This window comes from Lissotriton helveticus, chromosome 1_1 (genome assembly GCF_964261635.1).
Source record: "Lissotriton helveticus chromosome 1_1, aLisHel1.1, whole genome shotgun sequence".
Taxonomy (NCBI): domain Eukaryota; kingdom Metazoa; phylum Chordata; class Amphibia; order Caudata; family Salamandridae; genus Lissotriton; species Lissotriton helveticus.
The window spans coordinates 90358551-90382050 of NC_136057.1; the positions used below are offsets into that span (position 1 = coordinate 90358551).

Below are 23500 nucleotides of genomic sequence, written 5' to 3' on the forward strand. Positions count from 1 at the left end.
CACCCTGTTTACCAAACCTGACTACTGCCCCTGCCTCTCTATACGTCTCCCTAATAAAAAGAATTATGGAGTTGTCCATGCCCATCCACTCCAAAAGAACCTACAATTTTGAGTGGTTTACGCAGTCGAAGGCGGCGTACAAGTCCATAAAAGTCATATAAAACTTGCCCTTTTTGGCAGAAACATATTTGCTGCAAGTAAGGGTGGATTTTGTCCATGGTCGATCGTACCCCTCCTCTTTCTAAACCCGTATTGTGTCTCAGCTATAACATTATTAACAAATACCCACTACTCCAGTCTATTTAGTAGCAATCTCCCCATTAGTTTGGCAGCGATATCCAGCAGGGAGATTGGGTGGTAATTTGCCGGATTCGACGGATCCCCCTTCTTATATATGGGGATAATCACAGATTGTTTCCTAGATACCGGGGGTTCCACTTTGGAAACAGTATTAAAAACTTAGGTCAAGGGTGGAGCCCATACATTTTTAGGTACAAAGAAAATATCCAGAGGAACCCCATCTGCCCCTGCTGCCTTTAGGGCAGGCGATTGAGAGAGTGCAAGCTCAATTTCCTCTAACGAGAATTCCATCCCCAGATGGGCAGTCATCAAGTCCTAAGGTTTTTTGTAGCGCTATCCATCTCTACATTAAAAATGCTCTGGAAGTGAGACACCCAGGTGGATTGATCTATATGAATATTAAGAGAGGCGCCCCCCTGATCCTGCCGAAAAGGGGCATTTACCACCCTCCAAAATGCCTTGCTATCTTTACTCCTCGAAGCCTCACACAAATTTACTCATGCTTCATCCCGTAACTCCTTTTTTCTCACCGCCCTACCTGTCTCATAGTCCGCTCATAGCTTCCTTATCAAATCTTTGTTTCTGGGACTTGTTTTAAGAGCAGTGCAAAGATCTTTGGAGGCCTTTGAGCAATTTGTCTCAAACCCCTTTATTGTCGATGGAGTGTTTCTTGTAACCGGATGTAAAAGTTTAGAATTTATAGATGTTAACATTTTACTAAATGCTATTACTACTTGAATGCTATCAGTGTTGGTGTCTAAGCAGGATTCAGTGTCTGGTAACACCTCCTTCACAACCTTTGGGAGGAAGGAAATAGGGTTAATTTTCTCCCATTTAAGAGTAGATCCATTTTTCCTACTCCGAATCGTTCTTGGGGCAAATATAGAGCTTGACTTAGCAGAAAGAGGCCAAACAAAACAAAAAAAGAAGGAAAGCATGATCACTGAACTCTGTCAACTCGGCTATGAATGACTTAATACATCTCTTAAAATGAGTCTGAATAATTGTAAAATCAGACGTTGAGGTAACTCCAGTACGTTGAAAAGTGGGGAGGGGTTGACCAGTCATGGGGTGACACAGGTTTATTATAACTAGGTCCCAAGTTAATGAAAAACTGTTTGAAATGTTTGCGTAGTTATGATGCATAAAATGGACTAGCAACTAATCATTAGTGTCTGTTACCCCACAAATACGTTGGTCCGAATTGGGGCTACAGTACACATGAAAATCCCCAGTTCAAATAAAAAAAATTGAACGTGTGTGGTATGTTAACAATCAATCAATCAATCAATCACTTGTAAAGTGCGCTACTCACCTGTGAGGGTCTCAAGGCGCTGAGGGGAGGGGGTACCGCTACTGCTCGAAGAGCCAGGTCTTGAGGAGTCTTCTGAAGGCGACAAGGTCTTGGGTGTGCCACCGGAGGTCGTTCATTGGATGCGGGCGACAGCGGCGAGGGCGAGGCTGGCAGAGCAGAGCTGGCGGGTGTGGGTGTAGAAGCGGAGTCTGCTGTTCAGGTAGGCTGGTCCGGCGTTGTGGAGTGCTTTATGTGCGTGGGTGCGGAGCTTGAAGGTGATCCTCTTGTCGACGGGGAGCCAGTGAAGTTCTCTCAGGTAGGGGGTGATGTGGCTGCGGCGGGGGACATTGACGATCAGTCGGGCGGAGGCGCTTTGAATGCGTTGTAGTCGTCGTAGTTGTTTGGCTGGGATTCCTGCCTAGAGTCCGTTGCCGTAGTCCAGTCTGCTGCTGACGAGGGCCTGGGTCACCGTTCTTCTTGTCTCGGTCGGTATCAACTTGTAGATCATGCAGAGCATGCGGAGGGTGTTGTAGCAGGAGGAGGAGACGGTGTTGACCTGCTTAGACATGGAGAAGGAAGAGTCGAGGATGAATCCTAGGTTGCTTGCATGGTCGGTGGGTGTCGGTGCTGTTCCCAGTGTGGTCAGCCACCAGGAGTCGTCCCAGGGACCGAGGATGAGGACCTCCGTCTTCAGTTTCCGACGGCTGCTCCTCATTCAGTCGGCGACAGCCTTCATTCCCTCATGGAGGTTTGTTTTTGCGGTGTGTGGGTCCTTGGTGAGGGAAAGGATGAGCTGGGTGTCGTCGGCGTAGGAGATGATGTTGAGGTCGTGATGGCAGACACTTGTGCGAGGGGGGCCATGTAGACATTGAACAGTGTCGGGCTGAGGAATGAGCCCTGGGGGACACCGCAGATGATGCCGGTGGCTTTGGATCGGAAGGGTGGGAGGCAGATGTTCTACGTTCTGCTAGAGAGGAAGGACGTGGTCCAGTCAAGGGCCTTCTCTTGGATTCTGGCTTCTTGGAGGCGTGTCTTTAGAGTGCGATGGCAGACGGTGTCGAAGGCGGCTGACAGGTCCAGGAGGATGAGGGCTGATGTTTCGCCGTTGTCTAGTTGGCGCCTGATGTCGTCTGTGGTGGCGATGAGGGCTGTCTCGGTGCTGTGGTTTCGTCTGAATCCGGACTGGGACGGGTCCGAGATGTTGTTGTCTTCGAGGTGGTGGGCCAATTGCATGTTGACGATTTTCTCGATGACCTTCGCCGGAAACGGGAGCAGGGAGATTTGCCGCAAGTTCTTGAGGTCCTTGGGGTCCTCCTTGGGCTTCTTGAGTAGGGCGTTGATTTCGGCGTGCTTCCAGCTTTCCGTAGTTGGGGTGCGATAGCTGCGTCTGCTTTGTTGAATACGTGGTGTGGGCACGGGTCTGACGGAGATCCTGAGTGGATGGAGTTCATGACCTTGCGTGTCTCGTCGTCATTGACGTTGGACCAGGAGTTTAGGCGGTTGGCGCTGGTGGTGTTCGCAGGGGAGGTGGAGTCTGGCGTAGTTGGGGCGGTCGTGGTGTTGAAGCTGTCGTGGATGTCAGCGATCTTAGGGTGTAAGAAGATGGCCAGTGAGTCGCACAGTTCTTGTGAGGGCTGGATGTCGTTGGCGCTGGGGTTGGAGAGTTCTTTTACGATGCTGAAGAGCTCTTTGCTGTCATGTGCGTTGTTACTCTGGCGGTCTTTGAAGTAGGATCTCTTGGCTAATCTGATGAGGTGGTGATGTCTGTGGGTGGCGTCCTTGTGGGCTGCATGGTTGTCCGGTGTGCGTTCGTGGAGCCATTTCTTCTCCAGTTTCCGGCATGCGCGTTTGGAGGTCTGGAGCTCGTCAGTAAACCAGGTGGCTCTCTTGCTGGCGTGGCTGTTGGAGGGTTTCTTGAGTGTGGCGAGGGTGTTGGCGCAGTCGTCGATCCACTGTCTGAGGTTGCGGGCTGCAGCGTCTGGGTTTGTGGGGTTGGTGGGTGGATTCTGGGTGAGGGCGGTGATCAGCTGGTCTTCGGTGACTCTGCTCCAGCAGCTGCGAGGCAGCTGTTGGGTGCGGTGGTGCGTGGTTGGTTTCTTGAAGGTGAAAAGGATGCAGCGGTGGTCGGTCCAGTGGAGTTCAGTGGTGTGGTAGAAGGCGACGTGGGTGCTTGTGGAGAAGATGGGGTCCAGCGTGTGGCTGGTGGCATGGGTGGGTGTGGTGACGAGGTTGTCGGTCCGCGTGGCGGAGTTGACGTCGTCATTGTTCTCGAGGTGGAAATTCAGGTCCCCGAGGAGGATGTAGTCTGTGGAGGCGAGTGCATGGGTGCTGGCAAGATCGGCGATGGAGTCGCTGAACTGAGCCCGGGTCCGGGGGGGTCTGTAGACGAGTATAGCTCTGAGGGTGGTGTAGGGGTCGGTGTGGATCCGGAAGTGCCGTTGTTCGGCGGTGTTGAGGGTGTCGTCTGCGTGGGTGGCGACCTTGAGGGTGGAAATGTGGACGATGGCTATTCCTCCTCCGATTCCATTGGTGCAATCCCTGCGGGTGATCTTGTAGCCGTCTGGGATGGCTATGGCGATTGTCGGGTGCCGAGGAGTCATTCCACCAGGTCTCGGTTAGGAAGGCTATGTCGGGGGTGGAGGTGTCGTGCAGATCCCAGAGCTCGACGGCGTGTTTGCGTGTGGAGCGGGTGTTGAGGTGTATGCAGCGGAGGTGGTTGGGTCCAGTCCTTGGAGGTTTGGTGGCTCTGTCGCAGGTGAAGCTGCAGGTGCGGCAGGAGAAGGGTCCGTGGGTCCATTTCGGGGCGGCCTGGAAGCAGGTGTGGTTTTGGCTGGCGTTGAGTGCTTGGAGGGTGCTGTTGTCGTAACGGAGTCTGGTGTTGCAGCATTTGCGGGGTCCAGGGGTTCTGGCGCTGGGCACGGTCCAGGCACGGACGGATGCAGACGGGCTTGCCTTAGGGGCGCCTTCGGCTCACCAGCATCCCGGCCGCGCAGCATCCGGCATATATGGGGAGGTGGGAGGGAGGAGCAGTTGGGAGGCGGGAGCAGCAAGTGGGCAGGGGGGCGGGGAAACAGTGGGACAGAACCAGAATGGGGCGCAAAGAGCAGGAAAACGAGTGGCACAGAAGCAAAAACGGGGTACACAGAGGGGGAGAAACAGTGGCACAGAAAGTGAAAACGGGGCATACAGAGGGGGGAAAACAGTGGCACAGAGGTAAAAAATGGGGCACAACAGAGGGGAAAAACGAGTGGCACAGAAGCAAAAAGGGAGCACATAGAGATGGAAAAACAGTGGTAAAGAGGTCGAAAACGGGGCACAACAGAGGGGAAAAACGAGTGACACAGAAGCAAAAACGGGGCACACAGAGGGGGAAAAAACAGTGGCACAGAGGGCACAAGCGGGGCACAGAAACAGGGGTAGAGCACACTTACCAGCAGGTACTCGGAGGCGGCAGCAGGGGCACACAGGCGGAGCTACGTGGAGGGGGAGCGACCTACCAGGAGGGTCAAGGGTCGCTCCAATATTCCCACCAACTCATCTGTCACCTGTGTAGGATTCTTAAATTATTCTTATAAAAATTAATCCGTAACGAATTAATTTTCCCAGAACCTTCAGCCACGATAACATGAAAATGTGGCGAGTTATTGATAAAGGTCACCTTACCTAGTGTGATTGTCTTTGCTATAATTCTGAGTAAGCCCCCCTTAGATCTACCTGTTGCTGATGGAACTGCTGGCATAACAAAGGAGCTGTAGCCATTTACTTAGACAGACTGCTCTGTCCAATTTTCTTGAAAGCAGATATCAGAATTCGTAAACACTTTTTGCCAATTTTCATTATCCTTTTTGTTTCTATAACCATATTCCTAGAGAGAAACTTTATATCACTTAGGGACTCCTGTGACCAAATCGCTGTTGGTACTGGTGAGAAGGATGATGTAGAGTCAATTGGTAAGGATGTAATACTGCTTAGTCAACCTAAAACAACCAACTGAACTCTCTCCACGGGTACCAAACCAAAAACTATTTGATAATAGTTATAGAGAAAAGAGTGAGGAGGCAAATGCTTTAGTGGAGAGATCAGTCAATCACATGCCTTCATATCTTTCAACAATGAGTACCTATTTGATAGAGCAAGGGCATCAAAAGCCACCTGCACAGGCTAATGAGCAGTTCTCACTAAAGAAAGGCCCTCAGTGAGTACGGTGGAACTACGTACTGGTGTGTACATATAAAAAAAAGCCCAACGAGACGGCATAAATCTGAGAATGGAGTGAAGGGGCAACCGGTAAACTCCCTAACAGGTCTCTCACAAGCTATTCATTATCAAAGTTTAAAATAACCAGTCATTATTGGTTGTTTTTACATCAGACCCAATTCACTGCATTCTTCTGGCCATTAACAATTGATTTTGGATGAGATGACCTTTATTAAATTATTGAGTCATCCAGTGTCTTGGCCATCAGCTGAAGTGAAGAATTTCTGAGATTGGGACATAGTAAAGACACGTTGACTAAAATTTGAACATAGTGACAAGCTGCAGGACGGAAGTCCATGTATTGTTGATTTGGTCTGCTATGGGCCTGAGTAGGCGGGGGATTAACCTTAACCTGTGGTCTTTGAACAGTCATGTGATTGCCCCTTACCCATGGAATCTTGTAAGGTCACCTGCAGTGGGCAACACCTAGGGACCAAATCTACATGGTCTGGACCTATAGGATCCCTGTTGGGGGCCAAAGGATTTTCAACACAAGGATGACCAATAGAAGTAGAGGGGAATTTAGCTAACTCACGACCAAGAATCTTGCTTTCACAATTAAAACACAAATTATGACTTATAGTTAGTTGAATTATAGTTTTTAAGAGTTTTACAGACATCAGAGGGGATCCCCTTAGTTGGATGCTAGATGCTAGAGGCTAGAAGTAGCTAAACTACCACTGGAATCTACTGCCATTTGTTGTGCCAACCTTGTAAGGTGTGATCTATAGAATGAAAACTGGCATAGATAGGTTGCAAAAGTTGTTTAAAGTCTCGGAATGTTGCTGGCCATTCATACATGTGGATCTCGCTGGCATCGCAACCTTTCTGATCTTCTTGGCAGGACACCTGGAGGGCAGTATCGCATGGCCTCTTTTTCATTTACCATTTACAGAGGATTCTCTAATAGAGTGCTCTACCTTGCACTCACTTCAATTGTCCAACTTGAGCATAATTGGAGACTTGAATCTTCATTTTGATCTAATCAACAATAAAGAAATCCGGGACTTTACTAATGACCTGGCCACTTTCCAATTAGCTCAGTTAGTAAAACATTCAGCTATGAGGCCGGCCATCTGCTGGACCCTTTTTTTCCAACCTGGCCACCCTTCAAACTGCTCCCCCTATTCCAGTGACCTGATCAAACCATTATTTGGTGCCTTTGACCATTGACCATTGATACACCTAGAGTTAAAAAAAACATTACCAGTAACCCCACAATGAGAAAGTAGTGGCATAAACTGGACCCATCTGCCTTTTCAAGGTTTATCGAAAGGAGTGTGCCTCTATTAGACTCCAATATAGAACGGCCGGAGACTTCCACCAAAGCATGGCTCACTTCTGCCTTGGATCATTTTATTCCTCCTGTTAGACGGACCGGGAGGGTCGGCCGAGGATACGGGGAGAGGTCTCCGGGGAGAGCCGTCTCCAGTGAATCGTACAGACAAGTAACTTCCCCCCCACAGACGGACACCACACAATGATAAAGTTCAACGATACTTTATAGACAATTCTTCAAGTACGGTAGAATGGTACAAGGAGGTCTGGACTCAGGGGTCCCCTCTATTCTGGTCTTTGGTTGGGAAAAGGGTAGCGGGACAGTCTTGTTACCAAAAAGATGGAAAATAGCTCTCAATCCTCGAGCTCGGTGGTGTAGATGAACGGGCCGCGGCGGAGCCAGCAGGTCCCGAGGTGGATGAAGGAAGACGACGGTCCGCGGCAGAGCCAGAAGGTCCCGATGAAGGTGGTGGTTACAAACGGTCCGCGGCCACGCCAGCAGGTCCCGACGATGATGAAGGATAGGGTGGTTCCCAAAGCCGCGGCAGCGCCAGCAGGCAAGACGAGGGTGCACAAGACAGAGCTACGGCAGCGCCAGTAGTCCGTCAAGGATGAGTTCTTCTTTGCGTCTCTCGACTCCAAGATACAACTCCCGTCCTGCTCTGGAGCTGCCCCAGTTATAGGGCTGGTGTGCTTTGATGTCCGGACCCTCGCACTTGGAGGTCGGGAGGTCCGGGATGAGGGGGTTCAGACACCCAGCAGGGGGGTGGAGCCAGCGCCCGGGGAGGCGATGGGCGAGCGGCACTTGGCGGGGGAGAGCCATCGACACCTCCTGCTCCCATTGACTGACCAAGTAGCCCGCTCACCTCCTGGGTGGATGTTGGTGCCGGAATGTCTGAGGCCTGGCCAGGCCCAGGGTTGAGGTCGATCGGGGGCCAGGCGGCCTCGTGGTGGAGTGTCCAAGATGGCGCCCAGGATGGGCGCGCAGGCCGGTAGTGGGTCGGCCTACGCGGTCAACAGGTTCGAGTGTAGGGGTCCCTGCGGGGACGGTGGACGTGCAATGGTGGTGTGTGGTACTTGCGTGGCTGGTTCGGGCCTGGTTGGACCGGGGGAGAGCGGCCCTTCATGTGGCCTGTCCAACATGCGTCCCCCCCAGCTGAAGGCGGGGAGAGTTACCCATTCTCTTGGGGACTCTTCTCGTCGAGGCGGAAGAACCGGGACAGGCCATCTGCGTTGGCGTGATCGGGCCCAGGCCGATGTTCAACTGTGAAGTCCATCCCTTGTAGGGAGATGGACCAGCGTAGTAACTTCGGGTTTTCCCCCCGCATCTGCATCAGCCACTGCAGGGGTCGGTGGTCGGTCTGTACCCGAAAGGGTGTGCCAAAAAGGTAGGGCCGGAGCTTCTTGAGGGCCCATACCACCGCGAAGGCCTCCCTCTCTATGGTGCTCCAGCGTTGTTCCCGTGGTAGGAGTCGCCGGCTGATGAAGGCCACCGGCTGGTCATGGCCTTCGGTGTTCACTTGGGACAGGACTGCCCCAATGCCATGGTCGGAGGCATCCGTCTGGACGATGAACTCCCGGCTGTAGTCGGGGGCCTGGAGCACAGGGGCGGAGCACATGGCGGCTTTCAATTGTTCAAATGCAGCTTGACACTCTGGGGTCCAGTTGACTTTCTGGGGCTGATTTTTTTGACGTGAGCTCTGTGAGGGGCCTCACGATAGTACCATAGTCTTTCACGAACCTTCGGTAATAGCCCGTGAGGCCCAGGAAGGCTCGTACCTCGGTCTGGGTAGTGGGGGGCTGCCAGGACTGGATGGCGGCAATTTTTAGCTGCAGAGGGGCCACCAGGCCGCTTCCCACCTGGTGCCCGAGGTAGGTTACAGACCCTTGCCCAATTTGACATTTGCTGGCCTTGATCGTGAGGCCAGCTTGCTGAAGGGCGTGCAGTACTGCTCGGAGGTGGTGGAGGTGCTCGGACCACTGGTTGCTGTATACAGCGATGTCGTCTAAGTAGGCGGCGCTGAATCCTTCGAGCCCCGCCAGGACCTGATTGACGAGCCGTTGGAACGTTGCTGGGGCATTCTTCATGCCGAAGGGCATGACTGTGAAATGGTAATGGCCATCGGGCGTGGAAAAGGCAGAACGTTCTTGTGCCCGGGGTGTGAGGCCGATTTGCCAGTAGCCCGCCGTCAGGTCGAAGATACTGAGGTAGCGGGCAGCTCCCATGCGGTCGATTAGTTCATCTGCCCGGGGGATGGGATGTGCGTCTGTCCTGGTGACCGCATTCAAGCCCCGGTAGTCGACGCAGAACCGGAGTTCTGGTGTGGTGCCGGGGGCAGCTGCTTTGGGGACCAGTACCACAGGGCTGGCCCAGGGGCTGTCTGAGGGCTCGATGACCCCGAGCGTGAGCATTTTGGCTACTTCCTCCTGGATGCAGGCCCGTACCCGATCTGGCACGCGGTAGGCCCGGTGGCGGATAGGGGGGCTGTCCCCCGTGTCCACATCGTGCGTACACCAGGAAGTGACACCTGGGGTGAGGGAGAACAGGCTGGCGAATTGTGACAGGAGAACTTGGCACTCCTGGTGTTGCTCTCGGGTGAGGGCCTCTGAGAGTCGGACCCCATCTACGGAACCGTCTTTCTCCCGCGTTCGTAGGAGGTCCGGGAGGGGCTCGGAGTCCTCTTCGGCCCCATTGTCTGTGGCCATCAGGAGGCTGAGTTCTGTCCGTACAAAGTGCGGTTTCAGTCTGTTAGCGTGGAGGACCCGGAGGGGGTTCCGGGAAGATTCCAAGTCGATGAGATAGGTAGCCGGACCCTTGCGCTCGACCACTTTGAAGGGCCCTGTCCACTTGTCTTGTAGGGCGCAGGGTTCGGTGGGGGACATCACCCATACCTGTTGCCCAGGTTCAAATTCGATGGAGGAGGCATTCCGGTCATACCACCTTTTCATGTCCTCCTGACTGGCCTCTAGGTTGGCTTTTGCTAGTTCTCGGAATCGCCGGGTCTGGTTGCGGAGTGTTAGGAGGTAGCGGAAAACATCTGGTGGGTTCTTTAGAGGGGGCCTCTCCCAGCCTTCCTTAACTAGGCTGAGCGGCCCGCGCACGGGGTGTCCATATAGCAGTTCAAATGGGCTGAAGCCCAGGGACTTCTGGGGAACCTCTCGATATGCGAAGAGAAGGCACGGCAACAGTACATCCCACTGGCGACGGAGGGGCTCTTCCAACCCCCCGATCATCCCTTTGAGCGTCCGGTTGAACCGCTCAACGAGTCCGTTTCCTTGAGGGTGATAGGGGGTCGTGAACCGGTAGGTAACCCCGCACTGTTGCCAGAGAGATTTCATATATTTCGAAATAAAGTTCGTGCCTCTGTCACTGACGACCTCCCGGGGGAAGCCCACCCGGGAGAAGATCCCCATCAGAGCCCGGCCGACTACCGGGGCTGTCACAGTCCGCAGGGGAACAGCCTCCGGGTAGCGGGTGGCGTGGTCCACTAGCACCAGGATGAATCGATGGCCTTGTTTTGTGCGCGGGTCCAGGGGCCCTACGATATCGATTCCGACCCTCTCGAACGGGGTGGTGACCACGGGAAAAGGTTGCAGGGGGGCTTTCAGTTTGCGGCCGCTCTTCCCACTGGCTTGGCACGTGGGGCAAGATCGGCAATGCTGGTGTACATTGTCCCTCATTTTGGGCCAGAAGAAGTGGGTCACCAGGCGGCTATAGGTTTTGTCTTGACCCAAGTGTCCTGCCAGGGGGACATCGTGGGCCAGGTTTAGCAGAAAGTCTCTAAAACGGAGGGGTACCACTAGGACTCGGCTGGCCCCTAGCTCCGCGATTCTTTGCTCACTGTACAGCAGATCATTGTCCCAGTAGACCCAGTGAGTTCCGGAGGTATCCCCTGCGCTTTGGGCTAGCGCTTGCTGGCGGAGTCCCTCGAGGGAGGGACAGGTCTTTTGTTCTTGGCGAAATTGTTCTTGCGTGGGCCCCCCCTCTTGAGGCCACTGGTCGAGGTTAGCGAGGTCTGGAGGTTGAGCTGGTTCGGGGGGGACGTCACGGTCGGTGGTTTCGGCGGGGGCGACCGGAGGCGGTGGCGCCGGCCATTCGAGTTCCTCTGGGCGGGTGTTGGCACGGGCGGTCATGGACCGGGTGGTGACGCACGCCCAGTCCGGGACGCCCAGCATCCCCAGGTGCTCTTTTCGTTCGACTGCTGCCCATGGAGAGCTTTCCAGGTCATTACCCAGGAGGCAGTCTACGGGGGCATCATCTCGGACCGTCACCTTCAACATGCCGGAGACCCCTCCCCATTCGAAGGGGACGCAGGCCATCCGACACAGACTTTCTGAGTTATCGGCTGAACGTACAGGGCAGAGAATGTTTGGTAAGTATTGTTCGGGGGTCACCAGGTGACAGCGGACGGCTGTTACACTGGCCCCAGTGTCACGAAGGGCTTCAGCCCGGCGTCCATTGATGCCCACCCATTGGCTGTACTTCTGGGTATTAGCGGGTAGGGGGACCCGCGGGACCATGTCTCTCCCCCCTAGGCAGGCGAGAGCCATGGCGGCTGGCTCCCATTCTTGGTGTTCCTGTTCATATTCTTCTTGTTCCTCTGAGATCCGTTCCTCCCCCAGAGCAGCAGCGGCTACTTGGCGGGGTCTTGGGCTCTGGTACTGGGGGCAGTTTGGGTCGTTTGCATAGTGTCCGACTCGTTGACATCGATGGCAGGTAACATTGGCTCGATGTCCCGGTCGCGCTGGGGTGCTGCCCCGGTTGGCCGGGGGGGTGGGGCTGGTAGTGGGGGTGACCGGAGCGTTGCTTCTTCCGCGTCCTTGGCCTCCACCTCCTCGGGGACGGTGCTGACCATTGTTGTTCCGGTTCTGTTCGGAGGACCCATTTCGACTCACTCTGGTGATCTCCCACCGGTCTGCTTCGGCTGCGAGCTGCCGGGGATCCGTTAACTTGCTGTCGAGGAGGTGCTGTCGAAGTTCAATGAAGCAATTGTTCGACAGATGCTCCCATACCATAAGATTGAATAGTTGTTCGTAGGTTGTGACCTTGCTTCCTTTGATCCAGCCCTCGAAGGCTCGGCTAAAGTAATTGACATAGTCCACCCAAGTTGTACCTGGGATGCGGGTGCAGTCTCGGAACCTCTGACGGTACATCTCGGGTGTGAGGCCATAGCGGGTGAGGAGTGCAGCTTTCATATGGTCATAGGAGGTCATCTGCTGGTCCGGGAGTTGCAGCAGGGCGTCGCGGCCCTCGTTGAGGAATCTCCCCCACAGACCGGCCCCCCAATCGCTTCTATCGATCCGGTGTGCAGTCATAGCGATTTCATAGGCCTTAAACCATTGCTGGATGTCGTCCTCTCGGAAGTATTCTCGAACAACATCCTTGGGGATGTGTACCTTCTTCTCTGTTGCCCCTGGAGTGTGGGGTTGCTCGGGCACCCCTGTTTCTTTATTCTGTTTGCGTAGGTCGATTTCAGCTAATTTCCGCTCATGTTCATATGCCAGTTTCTTTTCCTCGAGCTCCCTTTGTCTCTGTTTCTCCTCTCTTTCTTCTCGGAGACGCAGGTGCTCTAAGTTGATTTTCTGTTCGGCCAACTTTAGTTCAACGTCCATTTTGAGCCGGGCCATTTCCAGCTCGTGTAGTCGGGTTCTTTCTCGTTCCTGGATCTCGTCTGGCGAGAGACCCGTTCTTCGTTCTTCAGGGGCCATGGGGGTTTGTGCTGCGATGTCTTGATCGGGGGTTCCGGCAGCCCCGGTTTCTGCCCAAGATTCCAGGGCCTGCTTAAAGTCATCTTTGGTATTTAGTCCGGTGGTAGCGATACCTAATTCGATACAGAACTGTTTAAGTTCACGATGGCTGTACTCGCCCAATTTCTCCATCTGGAATTTCTCCGTTGATCCGCTGTCTTTAGTTGACATCGTGATTCGCCGTGGGGTGAGCTACTCTCTGTACGGTTTATGCGGTGATTCGGATCCCGTCGCTGGCCACCAATGTTAGACGGACCGGGAGGGTCGGCCGAGGATACGGGGAGAGGTCTCCGGGGAGAGCCGTCTCCAGTGAATCGTACAGACAAGTAACTTCCCCCCCACAGACGGACACCACACAATGATAAAGTTCAACGATACTTTATAGACAATTCTTCAAGTACGGTAGAATGGTACAAGGAGGTCTGGACTCAGGGGTCCCCTCTATTCTGGTCTTTGGTTGGGAAAAGGGTAGCGGGACAGTCTTGTTACCAAAAAGATGGAAAATAGCTCTCAATCCTCGAGCTCGGTGGTGTAGATGAACGGGCCGCGGCGGAGCCAGCAGGTCCCGAGGTGGATGAAGGAAGACGACGGTCCGCGGCAGAGCCAGCAGGTCCCGATGAAGGTGGTGGTTACAAACGGTCCGCGGCCACGCCAGCAGGTCCCGACGATGATGAAGGATAGGGTGGTTCCCAAAGCCGCGGCAGCGCCAGCAGGCAAGACGAGGGTGCACAAGACAGAGCTACGGCAGCGCCAGTAGTCCGTCAAGGATGAGTTCTTCTTTGCGTCTCTCGACTCCAAGATACAACTCCCGTCCTGCTCTGGAGCTGCCCCAGTTATAGGGCTGGTGTGCTTTGATGTCCGGACCCTCGCACTTGGAGGTCGGGAGGTCCGGGATGAGGGGGTTCAGACACCCAGCAGGGGGGTGGAGCCAGCGCCCGGGGAGGCGATGGGCGAGCGGCACTTGGCGGGGGAGAGCCATCGACACCTCCTGCTCCCATTGACTGACCAAGTAGCCCGCTCACCTCCTGGGTGGATGTTGGTGCCGGAATGTCTGAGGCCTGGCCAGGCCCAGGGTTGAGGTCGATCGGGGGCCAGGCGGCCTCGTGGTGGAGTGTCCAAGATGGCGCCCAGGATGGGCGCGCAGGCCGGTAGTGGGTCGGCCTACGCGGTCAACAGGTTCGAGTGTAGGGGTCCCTGCGGGGACGGTGGACGTGCAATGGTGGTGTGTGGTACTTGCGTGGCTGGTTCGGGCCTGGTTGGACCGGGGGAGAGCGGCCCTTCATGTGGCCTGTCCAACACCTCCCAAGCTCTATAAAAGTAGGAAGCAGCCCCCCAGTTGCTTGGGTCAATGAAGCATTGCTCATAAAAGAAGCAATTCAAAGAACTAGAGTGCGTTTGACACAAATCCTATGATACTGCCGCATGAATGCAATACTTGAGAGCGAGAAAGTGTTACAAGAAACTGATTAAAAGAGCCAGTGTCAAATTATTTGCAGATAAATCAAAAACAGCAGCAAGCTTTTAAAGGAAATCTTCTCTTTTGTGAACAACCTGATTAAACCCACCTCCACTCCTGGATTATCGGAAGCTTCTAACAGCCACTGCGCAAACTTGGTCAGTGATCTTTATCTTTACTTTAACAGGGGTGAGAAAACAGTCTAACCTGTCTCTCTAGACACAGAGAATTAGCCAACCTCTCGCTGAGCACTGAAGAAGTATCCATATCATGGGAACACGCCTAGGTTATCCGTCTTCTAAAAAAGCCTTTGCTAAATGCCACTCAGCCAGAAAACTATCAACACATTTCTCTTCTGTCGTTTCTGTCCTAGGATGGGGAGAAACATGTAAACAATCTCCTAACCAAAATTTTAGAACCATATAAAATATTAGATTGCTCCCAAAATGGATTAAGATCATACAGCCCCGAAATTACTCTTTTAACAGTAACTGAATCCCTTTGCAGTACTACAGATGCTGGCAAATCCCAGGCTTTGATACTCCTAGATTTAAGTGCAGCCTTCAACACTGTCTGACATGCAATAATATTAACTCGCCTCACTGACCTGGGGGTACAGGGCAAAGGTCTGGCCTGGTTTACCTTCTTTTTAAAGGAGTGGTCTTTTCAAGTTATACCCCCACCTTTCACCTCATCACAAAGAGGACTGGCTCCTGGCATCCCTCGGGGTCCGGAGCTCAGTCCTACCCTTTTTAATTTTCACATCAGACCTCTGGCGGAGGTAGTGAAATATTTTGGAATATCTCACTAGCTTCGTATGCTGATGACACTCAGCTAATTATTTCCCTGTCAGCAGAGTTGGCCGTCTTTTGTGTTAGGTCTAAAAACTGTGTATCAACATTGGCCAAATGGATGCACAACAACTGTTTAAAACGTAACTAAAACAAACAGAGATCCAAGGAGGACCCAGCCTAGCTCCCTGGATGCAATTTTACATGCCCTCCTGAACACCACTCTCCACAATCTAAACCTGGCCCACATCCCTCATCACAGTAGAGCCAGAACGGGAGATTTTTCAGAGTTTTATATAGCGCAAACTTGACCCGAATCAAGGGGCGATTAAGTGATTTGCCCAGAATCACAGGCTGTTTAGCGTCATTACCAAGACTCAAATCCAATTCCCCAGGTCCGAGGTCGAGCGCCTTCCGGAAACAGTGGTGGATCCAGCTCTTTTCCATCTGGGCTGACGATTTCGCCTCTCTGCCGCTGTGTTTCTTAGGATCCTTTTATGTCCCTTGCTGATATTTCCTGACACCTGGACCTTCACCTTCCCCTTAGGGCAGGCAGCCTTCAGGTGCGGTGCTTTCTAAGGCTCGGCTCCCCTCTTGTAAAGGGTCAAAGTGGTAACACCCTTGCAGCAAGTGCCTTTATCAGCTGCAGGATTATGATATAGTGCACACCAATTCCCAGCCCAGTAAAAGCCTGAAACAGACTCAAAATGGAGCTTGTACCTACATGTTCGCCTCCTCTGTTTGTACCTCATATGTACCTACCTGTGCACTTCCTCCATTTTTATGTCCTGGGCGAGCTTCTCTAAAGACGCTTGATCCTTCTACTGCTAACCATGACGTTTTTCTATCAGATCATTACCTGATGTCTGCTGTGTTCATCGAGTCACTCCTTTACTTTAGCTGTCAATGAACCCTGTTGAGCGAGTACACAGACATAAGGGAGTATGGAAGGTGATGAACAGGGTGTAAGGTAAAGCTGATTTTAAGAAATTCCCAACCGTGTAAATGCTGCACTCACCTGAAAGCAATGGACATCTTGTCCCACTCTGCCAATGTTCCATCCAGCGACCGAGAAGCATGCTGGCACCAAACGGAAGACATTAAGTCAGATACCCTGGAAAGGTAGAAAAAGACAAAAAGCCGACACGTATTGGCAGCAGAGATCTCGCAGGTATATCACTGGTTGTGATGGAATCTCTATAATGAATGCTTCAATCTTCCAACAAATCCTTGAACCATCCCTAGGAATGTGGAAAGATAACTTAACAAACAGAATAGTAAAAACAGGAGTTGGACTTCAGCTGCTCCAGTGTAAACTGGAAAGTACTGTCAAGAAGAGTGTGAATGGAGCTACATTTGTTATATACTTCCTGGAGCGTTACCTTTATTATATACTTCCTGAAGCGTTACCGTTATTATGTACTTCCTGGAGCGTTACCTTTATTATATACTTCATGAAGAGTTTTCTTTGTCATGTAGTCTTGAAAGGGTTACTGTTGTTAGACAATTCCTGACAGCAACACACCCTGATCCATCTCTTTTTACACAATCCCTTCTTGTTTAAATGAAATCTTGGCCATGTGCATCTTTGTAAAGCTGTACTTCTAGCAAGTGGGCGTTCCATGTGTGCTCTTTCTGTACTAAGTTACTGGGTGAACACCGGAAAATCCCTTCCTTTTCTGAATTAAGTAAAATGTGACATGTTCAATAGAACATTTAGTTAAATATCTGTGTATGGTGAAATATCTCTTGGTAACTTTCCTAAATGGTCATAACGAGATGTCTTTTACAACTAGTTAACTATTGTGTATTCACATTCTCTTACATTTCCATTTAGTGATTTTAAATCTCTTTACATCCAATAGGAAACCAGCCTTGATGGCACACATGATCGAGAATAATGACAGTAATCGTGCAAATCTGAAAAAAAGTGGTTAGAAAAAATAAGCTCCAATATTCGGGAAAAGATCTGCATAGAGACTGAGGAACCTGAACATACACCGATAGATCCTGGAAGAAGCAGTCAAGAGCAGTTCAGTTGATGCAAGAGTCTGAGCTCTGCACCGCCACGCAACAGGATAAAGAATGACCTCTAGAAAATTAAGGCAACGACACTGACAAACCACTTCCTGTATAAACAGGCCTCCACCACCAGCTTTGGTCATGTGTTTAGTTTGAGGTGGATACAGCATTGCTCTGCTTCCTGTAATGATGGCAGACCACCATTCAGCGTGCTAGGTGTATTATAGACTCTTTCTGGCCAAACCACATGAGCACGAGAAAAACACAAGGGAGTGGAGCCAGACAACTGATGGGTAAAGGAAAGAGAGGGTCTTTCATCTACAACAGACTGTGCTAATTTGCATCGACCAGAAGGAAGACTAATCTTTACCCGTAAACACACAAAACTGTTATGCAATCTAAAGACATACCCACCTACAAAGAAGCTTTACTTGCCAAAATAATAATATATCTAGTTGGTGAGTCTTGTATTTCATTGTGAAATCTGAAATCAACCATCCAAAATACCACACACATACCGGGAATGTGAGAATAACACAAGTGCTTTATCAATCATGTTAGCTCCTCAGGAAACGCAGACATGGGATGCAGACAAATATAAACCCGACCCAGAGAAACTAACCAAGAAAGAAGAATCATACACATGCAGCAAGAGCTTTAGTTTGTCATCGCTACTAAAGAACCATCTGCAAACACACACAGGAGAAGCAACATGCAATTGCAATGAATGTGTGAAGAATTTTAGTCCGTTAATACTCCTAAAAGATCATCAGCGAACACACATGGGGGAAAAACCGTACCGTTGCACTGAGTGTGTGAAGGCATTCAGTCAGATATCAATTCTTCAAAGACATCAGCAAACACACACCGGAGAAAAACCATACCATTGTAGTGAATGTGTGAAGTGCTTCAGTCGGTTATCACACCTCCAAAGACATCAGCGAACACACACTGGGGAAAAACCGTACCATTGCAATGAATGTCTGAAGAGCTTCAGTCTGTTATCAAATCTCCAAAGACATCTGCGAACACATACTGGGGAAAAACCATACCATTGCAGTGAATGTGTGAAGAGCTTCAGTCTGTTATCAAATCTCCAAAGACATCAGCAAACACATACTGGGGAAAAACCATACCATTGCAATGAATGTCTGAAGAGATTCAGTCAGTTATCAATTCTTCAAGTTCATCAGCGAATACACACAGGGGAAAAACCATACCATTGCACTGAATGTGTGAAGAGCTTCTGTCGGTTATCACACCTACAAAGACATCAGCAAACACATACTGGGGAAAAACCATACAATTGCAGTGAATGTGGAAGTAGTTTTAGTGATTCCTCAAATCTCAGGATTCATCAGCGAACACACACAGGGGAAAAGCCATTACAGTGCCGTGAATGTGTGAAGAGCTTCAGTCGGTTATCACAACTCCAAACACATCAGCGAACACACACTGGAGATAAACCGTACCATTGCAATAAATGTGTGAAGAGATTCAGTGTGTTATCAAACCTCCAAAGACATCACAGAACACATACTGGGGAAAAACCATACCATTGCAGTGAATGTGTGAAGATCTTCAGTCAGTTATCACAACTCCAAAGACATCAGCGAACACATACTGGAGAAAAACCATACCGGTGCAATGAATGTCTGAAGAGATTCAGTCAGTTATCAATTCTTCAAGTTCATCAGCGAATACACACAGGGGAAAAACCATACCATTGCACTGAATGTGTGAAGAGCTTCTGTCGGTTATCACACCTACAAAGACATCAACAAACACATACTGGGGAAAAACCATACCATTGCAGTGAATGTGGAAGTAGTTTTAGTGATTCCTCAAATCTGAGGATTCATCTGCGAACACACACAGGGGAAAAGCCATTACAGTGCCATGAATGTGTGAAGAGCTTCAGTCGGTTATCACAACTCCAAACACATCAGCGAACACACACTGGGGAAAAACCGCACCATTGCAATAAATGTGTGAAGAGATTCAGTATGTTATCAAATCTTCGAAGACATCAACAAACACATACAGGAGAAAAACCATAGCATTGCAGTGAATGTGTGAAGAGCTTCAGTCGGTTATTGGACCTACAAAAACATAAACGAAAACACACTGGGCAAAAAACATACTATTGCAATGATTTTGGAAGTAGTTTTAGTGATTCCTCAAATCTCAGGAGTCTTCAGTGAACACACACAGGGGAAAAGCCATTCCAGTGCAGTGAATGTGTAAAGCGCTGTAGTGGGTCATCAGACCTACAAAAACATATTCAAACACACACTGGGGAAACACCATACCATTGTAATGAATGTGGAAGAAGTTTTAGTGATTCCTCAAATCTCAGAAGTCATCAGCGAACACGGACAGGGGAAAAGCTATTACAGTGTTGTGAATGTATGAAGAGCATTAGTCTGTTATCAGTTCTGCAGAGAAATCAGCGATCACACACAGGGGAAAAAACATCTGATTGCAATGAATGTGGAAATAGTTTTAATCGTTCCTCAAAATTAAGGAATAATCAGCGAACACACACAGGGGGAAAAATGTTCAAGTGCAGTGAGTGTGTTAAGTGCTTTAGTCAATTATCAGAAATACAAAGACATCAACAAACACACATAGGTGAGAAACCCCTACCACGGCAGTGAATGTGGAAGTAGTTTTAGTGCCCCTTCAACATTAAGAAATCTCCAGCGAACCCACTTAGGGGAAATGCCATTCAAGTGGACTACACAAACACAAACAGGAGCGAAACCATACCATTGTAGTGGATTTGGAAGGTTTGTCTGAAGAATTTTCAGCTAACTACAGAGATTAGTGATAAAATCTATAAACACAACACACATGAATACGTTTAACGAGTACAGACTGGGGAACATTTCTAGCTGATTTTGGTGTTTGGTCATTTTGTGCAATAACTGGTTCAATGACAGCTGCTAGAGAACAACATCCAAAGGCACAAGAAGTCAAAGTAGGAAATTGTGACCTGTAACTCTGAGAGTTAATGCTCGCAGCGCACAACATTTACCTCTGTAGCACTGACTTGGGAGACATGATGCGCATTTCACTCATCACATGCATCTGTTAATGCACCAACCATAGTGGCACTTCCCCAGAGGTGTCCAATATCAAGCTGGACCCTTGGGAAATTTTCTGTCTCACCACTGACTGTAAATGACTCACGGCCAGATTAATTTTATATGAATATATTTTAGACCTTTCTTATTTACAGAGAATCAACCAACCAACTCCTAGCTGGTGAAAGGACAGAATCTGTGCATGATGGCGAAAGTATTGATCACAGAGAGAGCTGATGAAAAGTTTAGTTCTTAATATGTTTCTGAAAGCTTGACAGTTAAGTAAAGAATCTTGAGCAGTAAAGAATTCTAGCTCTTACAGTCTAGAACTATCGACTCCCTACTTTACATTTCTTGAACCTTGTCACTGGTAAAAAAAATCTGGATTTAGAAGTACAAGAACACAAAAGATACAGATTTTTTGACACAAATGATATTCAGGTTTGTTTTTACAAGTAAAAAGAAACTCTTATGTTATAAACTGCCGGTGAATTAATGGGCATAAAAAGTATGTGCTGTCTTGTGAGCAAGCAGTGAAACTTTGTGATGCAGTTGGGACGTCTTCCAACAACAAATAAGATGGATCGTAGCATTCTGAATCATCTATAAGGTGCTTTTTTGTTGCTGTAGCTGTCAAATAAACAGTGTTCTTATAGCCCAGCCTTGCCTAGAGGAAGGAGTTCACCGATATAACATGCACATCAGAAGAAAGGATGCATCTTCAGTAGCCAAAGATAGTAGAAACAAATGCTTTCCACCGAGTTCATTTTAACAAATTGTTGAGTCTAGGATGTTCTTCCTGCTGCCGACCATCATCATTATCACCACCACCACCAGCTGCCAGTCAGGAACAGGAACGAGACTGCTCTTCAGCACACCCATCCTAATACATGACACACTACAGGGGTTTGCTCCAGGGCCAAACTCACTTTACTTTCACGTTATCAGCAACAAGTTCTTAACTGAACAAGTAATTTGCATGGCCATTAGTGGCATAAGAATTTGAAACCCAATACTTTAGAAATCTGTATTAATGATACATAACCAAACATCCAAACACCACCTATGTATGAACATTCAAGAGCCTTTAAAAACTACACTACAGATGTATGTACCGGGATCAAACTCAATTTACTTTAACATTAACATGAACAAAATTATGATACATCAAGAACAATCATGAAGCTATGAAATGTACACATTGATGACTAGATTTCTGGTATTAATACGAAATGTATGTTTTTAGATATATAATAAAACAACAAATGTATTTGAATTCATGGTATTTGACTGCTGATTGTATAGGAGATCTTAAATGTGATGTATTCCCTAAACTATAAAGATTATTTGTGATGTCAGCAAGGAGTCTGGTTTATTTGGCTATAGAGGGGTCAAATCTCAATAGCGTGACTGATTTCAGCAGGGAGTCTGGGGCAGAAGAATTATAGAGGACTATCCTCGCCAGTGTGCCTTCTCTCAGAGTGAGAGTTGTTTTTTTGCTTGAGATGGTACGACCTCTCCTTCTGTGTTAATGAAGAGAGAAGTGCTACCTGAAATACTGAGACCTGGGCTTCACTCCTGTTTTGGGAACATACAGCCAGATTCATCAAGCAAAATTGCGATCGCAATAGCTGCGAATTAGCTATTGTGATCGCAATTAACAGAAAAGCAATTCATGATGTGAAAAGTACAGAAATTGCGAAATCGCAAAAGTAAATTTGCGACTTCGCAAAATAATTAGCAGAATCTAGGAAGAACCCCTATAGCGAATCGGAAATAGCGAGAATCCATGGATTCTGCGAATTTCTTTGCGAACTCGCTAAATATTCGCTAACGCAATTCATGAAAAATCACAAATTGCGAAAAATCAGAAAATTGCAATTAGCGACGCGCAATTTAAGGAGAACCAAAACCAGGTGGTAACCATGAAGGAATTATTATTATTTTTTTTTAAAGTCCTAACTAGCCACAGGTGCAGGCCTGATCAAATACACTTAAGGAGACACAGTAGGAGCATGTGGACTTTCACAATGCCAGGACTCTACATGGTGGTCAGGCGACGATGGCTCCAGGCTGCAGCACGGAACAGACGCAGGATCCAGGAGCGAATATTCCGCCAGCGGATCACCCTTCTGGGCCAAACTGCAGAGCAAATTTACTCAAAGTACCGCCTGAATGGAGCAATGATCATTAAGCTGATCCGGGACCTCGACCCCCTGATGCAGCACCCAACAAGGAGGACCAATGCTGTGCCCACCCATGTCCAGGTCCTGTGCAGCCTGCACGTACTGGCCTCAGGAAGCTCCCAGGAGATAGTCGCTGTTGCTGGGGGGATATCCCAGAGCACCATGTCCCGCTGCCTAAGGAGTTTCCTCGAGGCAATGCTGACCCGGCTACACCATTATATCTCATTCCTGACAACCCAACAAGACTTAAATTAAACCAAGCTTTATTTCTACAACATTGTGCAATTTCCACATGTCATAGGCTGCATTGACTGTACCCACATCCACATCTGCCCACCTGCACAAACGGAGTATATGTACCGGAACCGCAAGTCCTACCACTCCCTGAATATACAGATGTTGTGCAACGCCAAGACATTCATCACAGACATAGTGGCACAATACCCGGGTAGCACACATGACTCCTTCATATTCCGGCACAGCGGCATGCACACACGTCTAGCCAGGGGAGACTTTGGCGAAGGACACCTACTCGGTGAGTACAGATACCAACAATTAGTACACTGTGACCATGTAGCTGCGCATAACAGACACTCACCCTCTGTTCCTTTCATTCTGGTGACAGCGCCTACGGTCTCTGTGAGTACCCCCTCACCCCATACCTCAACCCAGCAACACCACAGCAATGGCGTTACAATGCTGCACACATACGCACGAGAAATTGCATCGAGAGGACATTTGGCCTTTTGAAGAGCAGATTCCGCATACTCCACAAGACTGGTGGTGCCATCAAATACGAGCCTGAGGTCTGCTGCCGCATCGTGGCCGTGTGTGCAATACTCCACAACATTGCTACCAAGCTCAGGATACCTGTAGAGATCTCTGGCAGTGAGTCGGAAGGGGACAACCGCCCACCTGCACATGTGCGTCATGCACGCGGGGAGAACCCTGCAGAAGGACACAGGCGCCGTAACCCATTCACCATTAACTGTTTCTAGTGCACCCACTCCCCTCACCCAACACTGCACTCCTGCATGACAATTGAAATAATGACATGAGTCTGATTAACTGGAACTGAA

General features: G+C 49.7%; 1 protein-coding gene across 1 annotated transcript in view; it reads left to right on the plus strand.

The window, feature by feature from the left end:
- LOC144758876 (uncharacterized) overlaps window positions 1–20302 on the plus strand; it is a 149361-nt gene extending 129059 nt beyond the window's left edge. The window contains 1 exon segment of the mRNA XM_078646454.1: window positions 17659–20302. Within this exon segment, the coding sequence (XP_078502580.1) occupies window positions 17659–19806 (2148 nt within the window). The 3' untranslated portion in view covers window positions 19807–20302.
- The last annotated feature ends 3198 nt before the right edge of the window (window positions 20303–23500 follow it).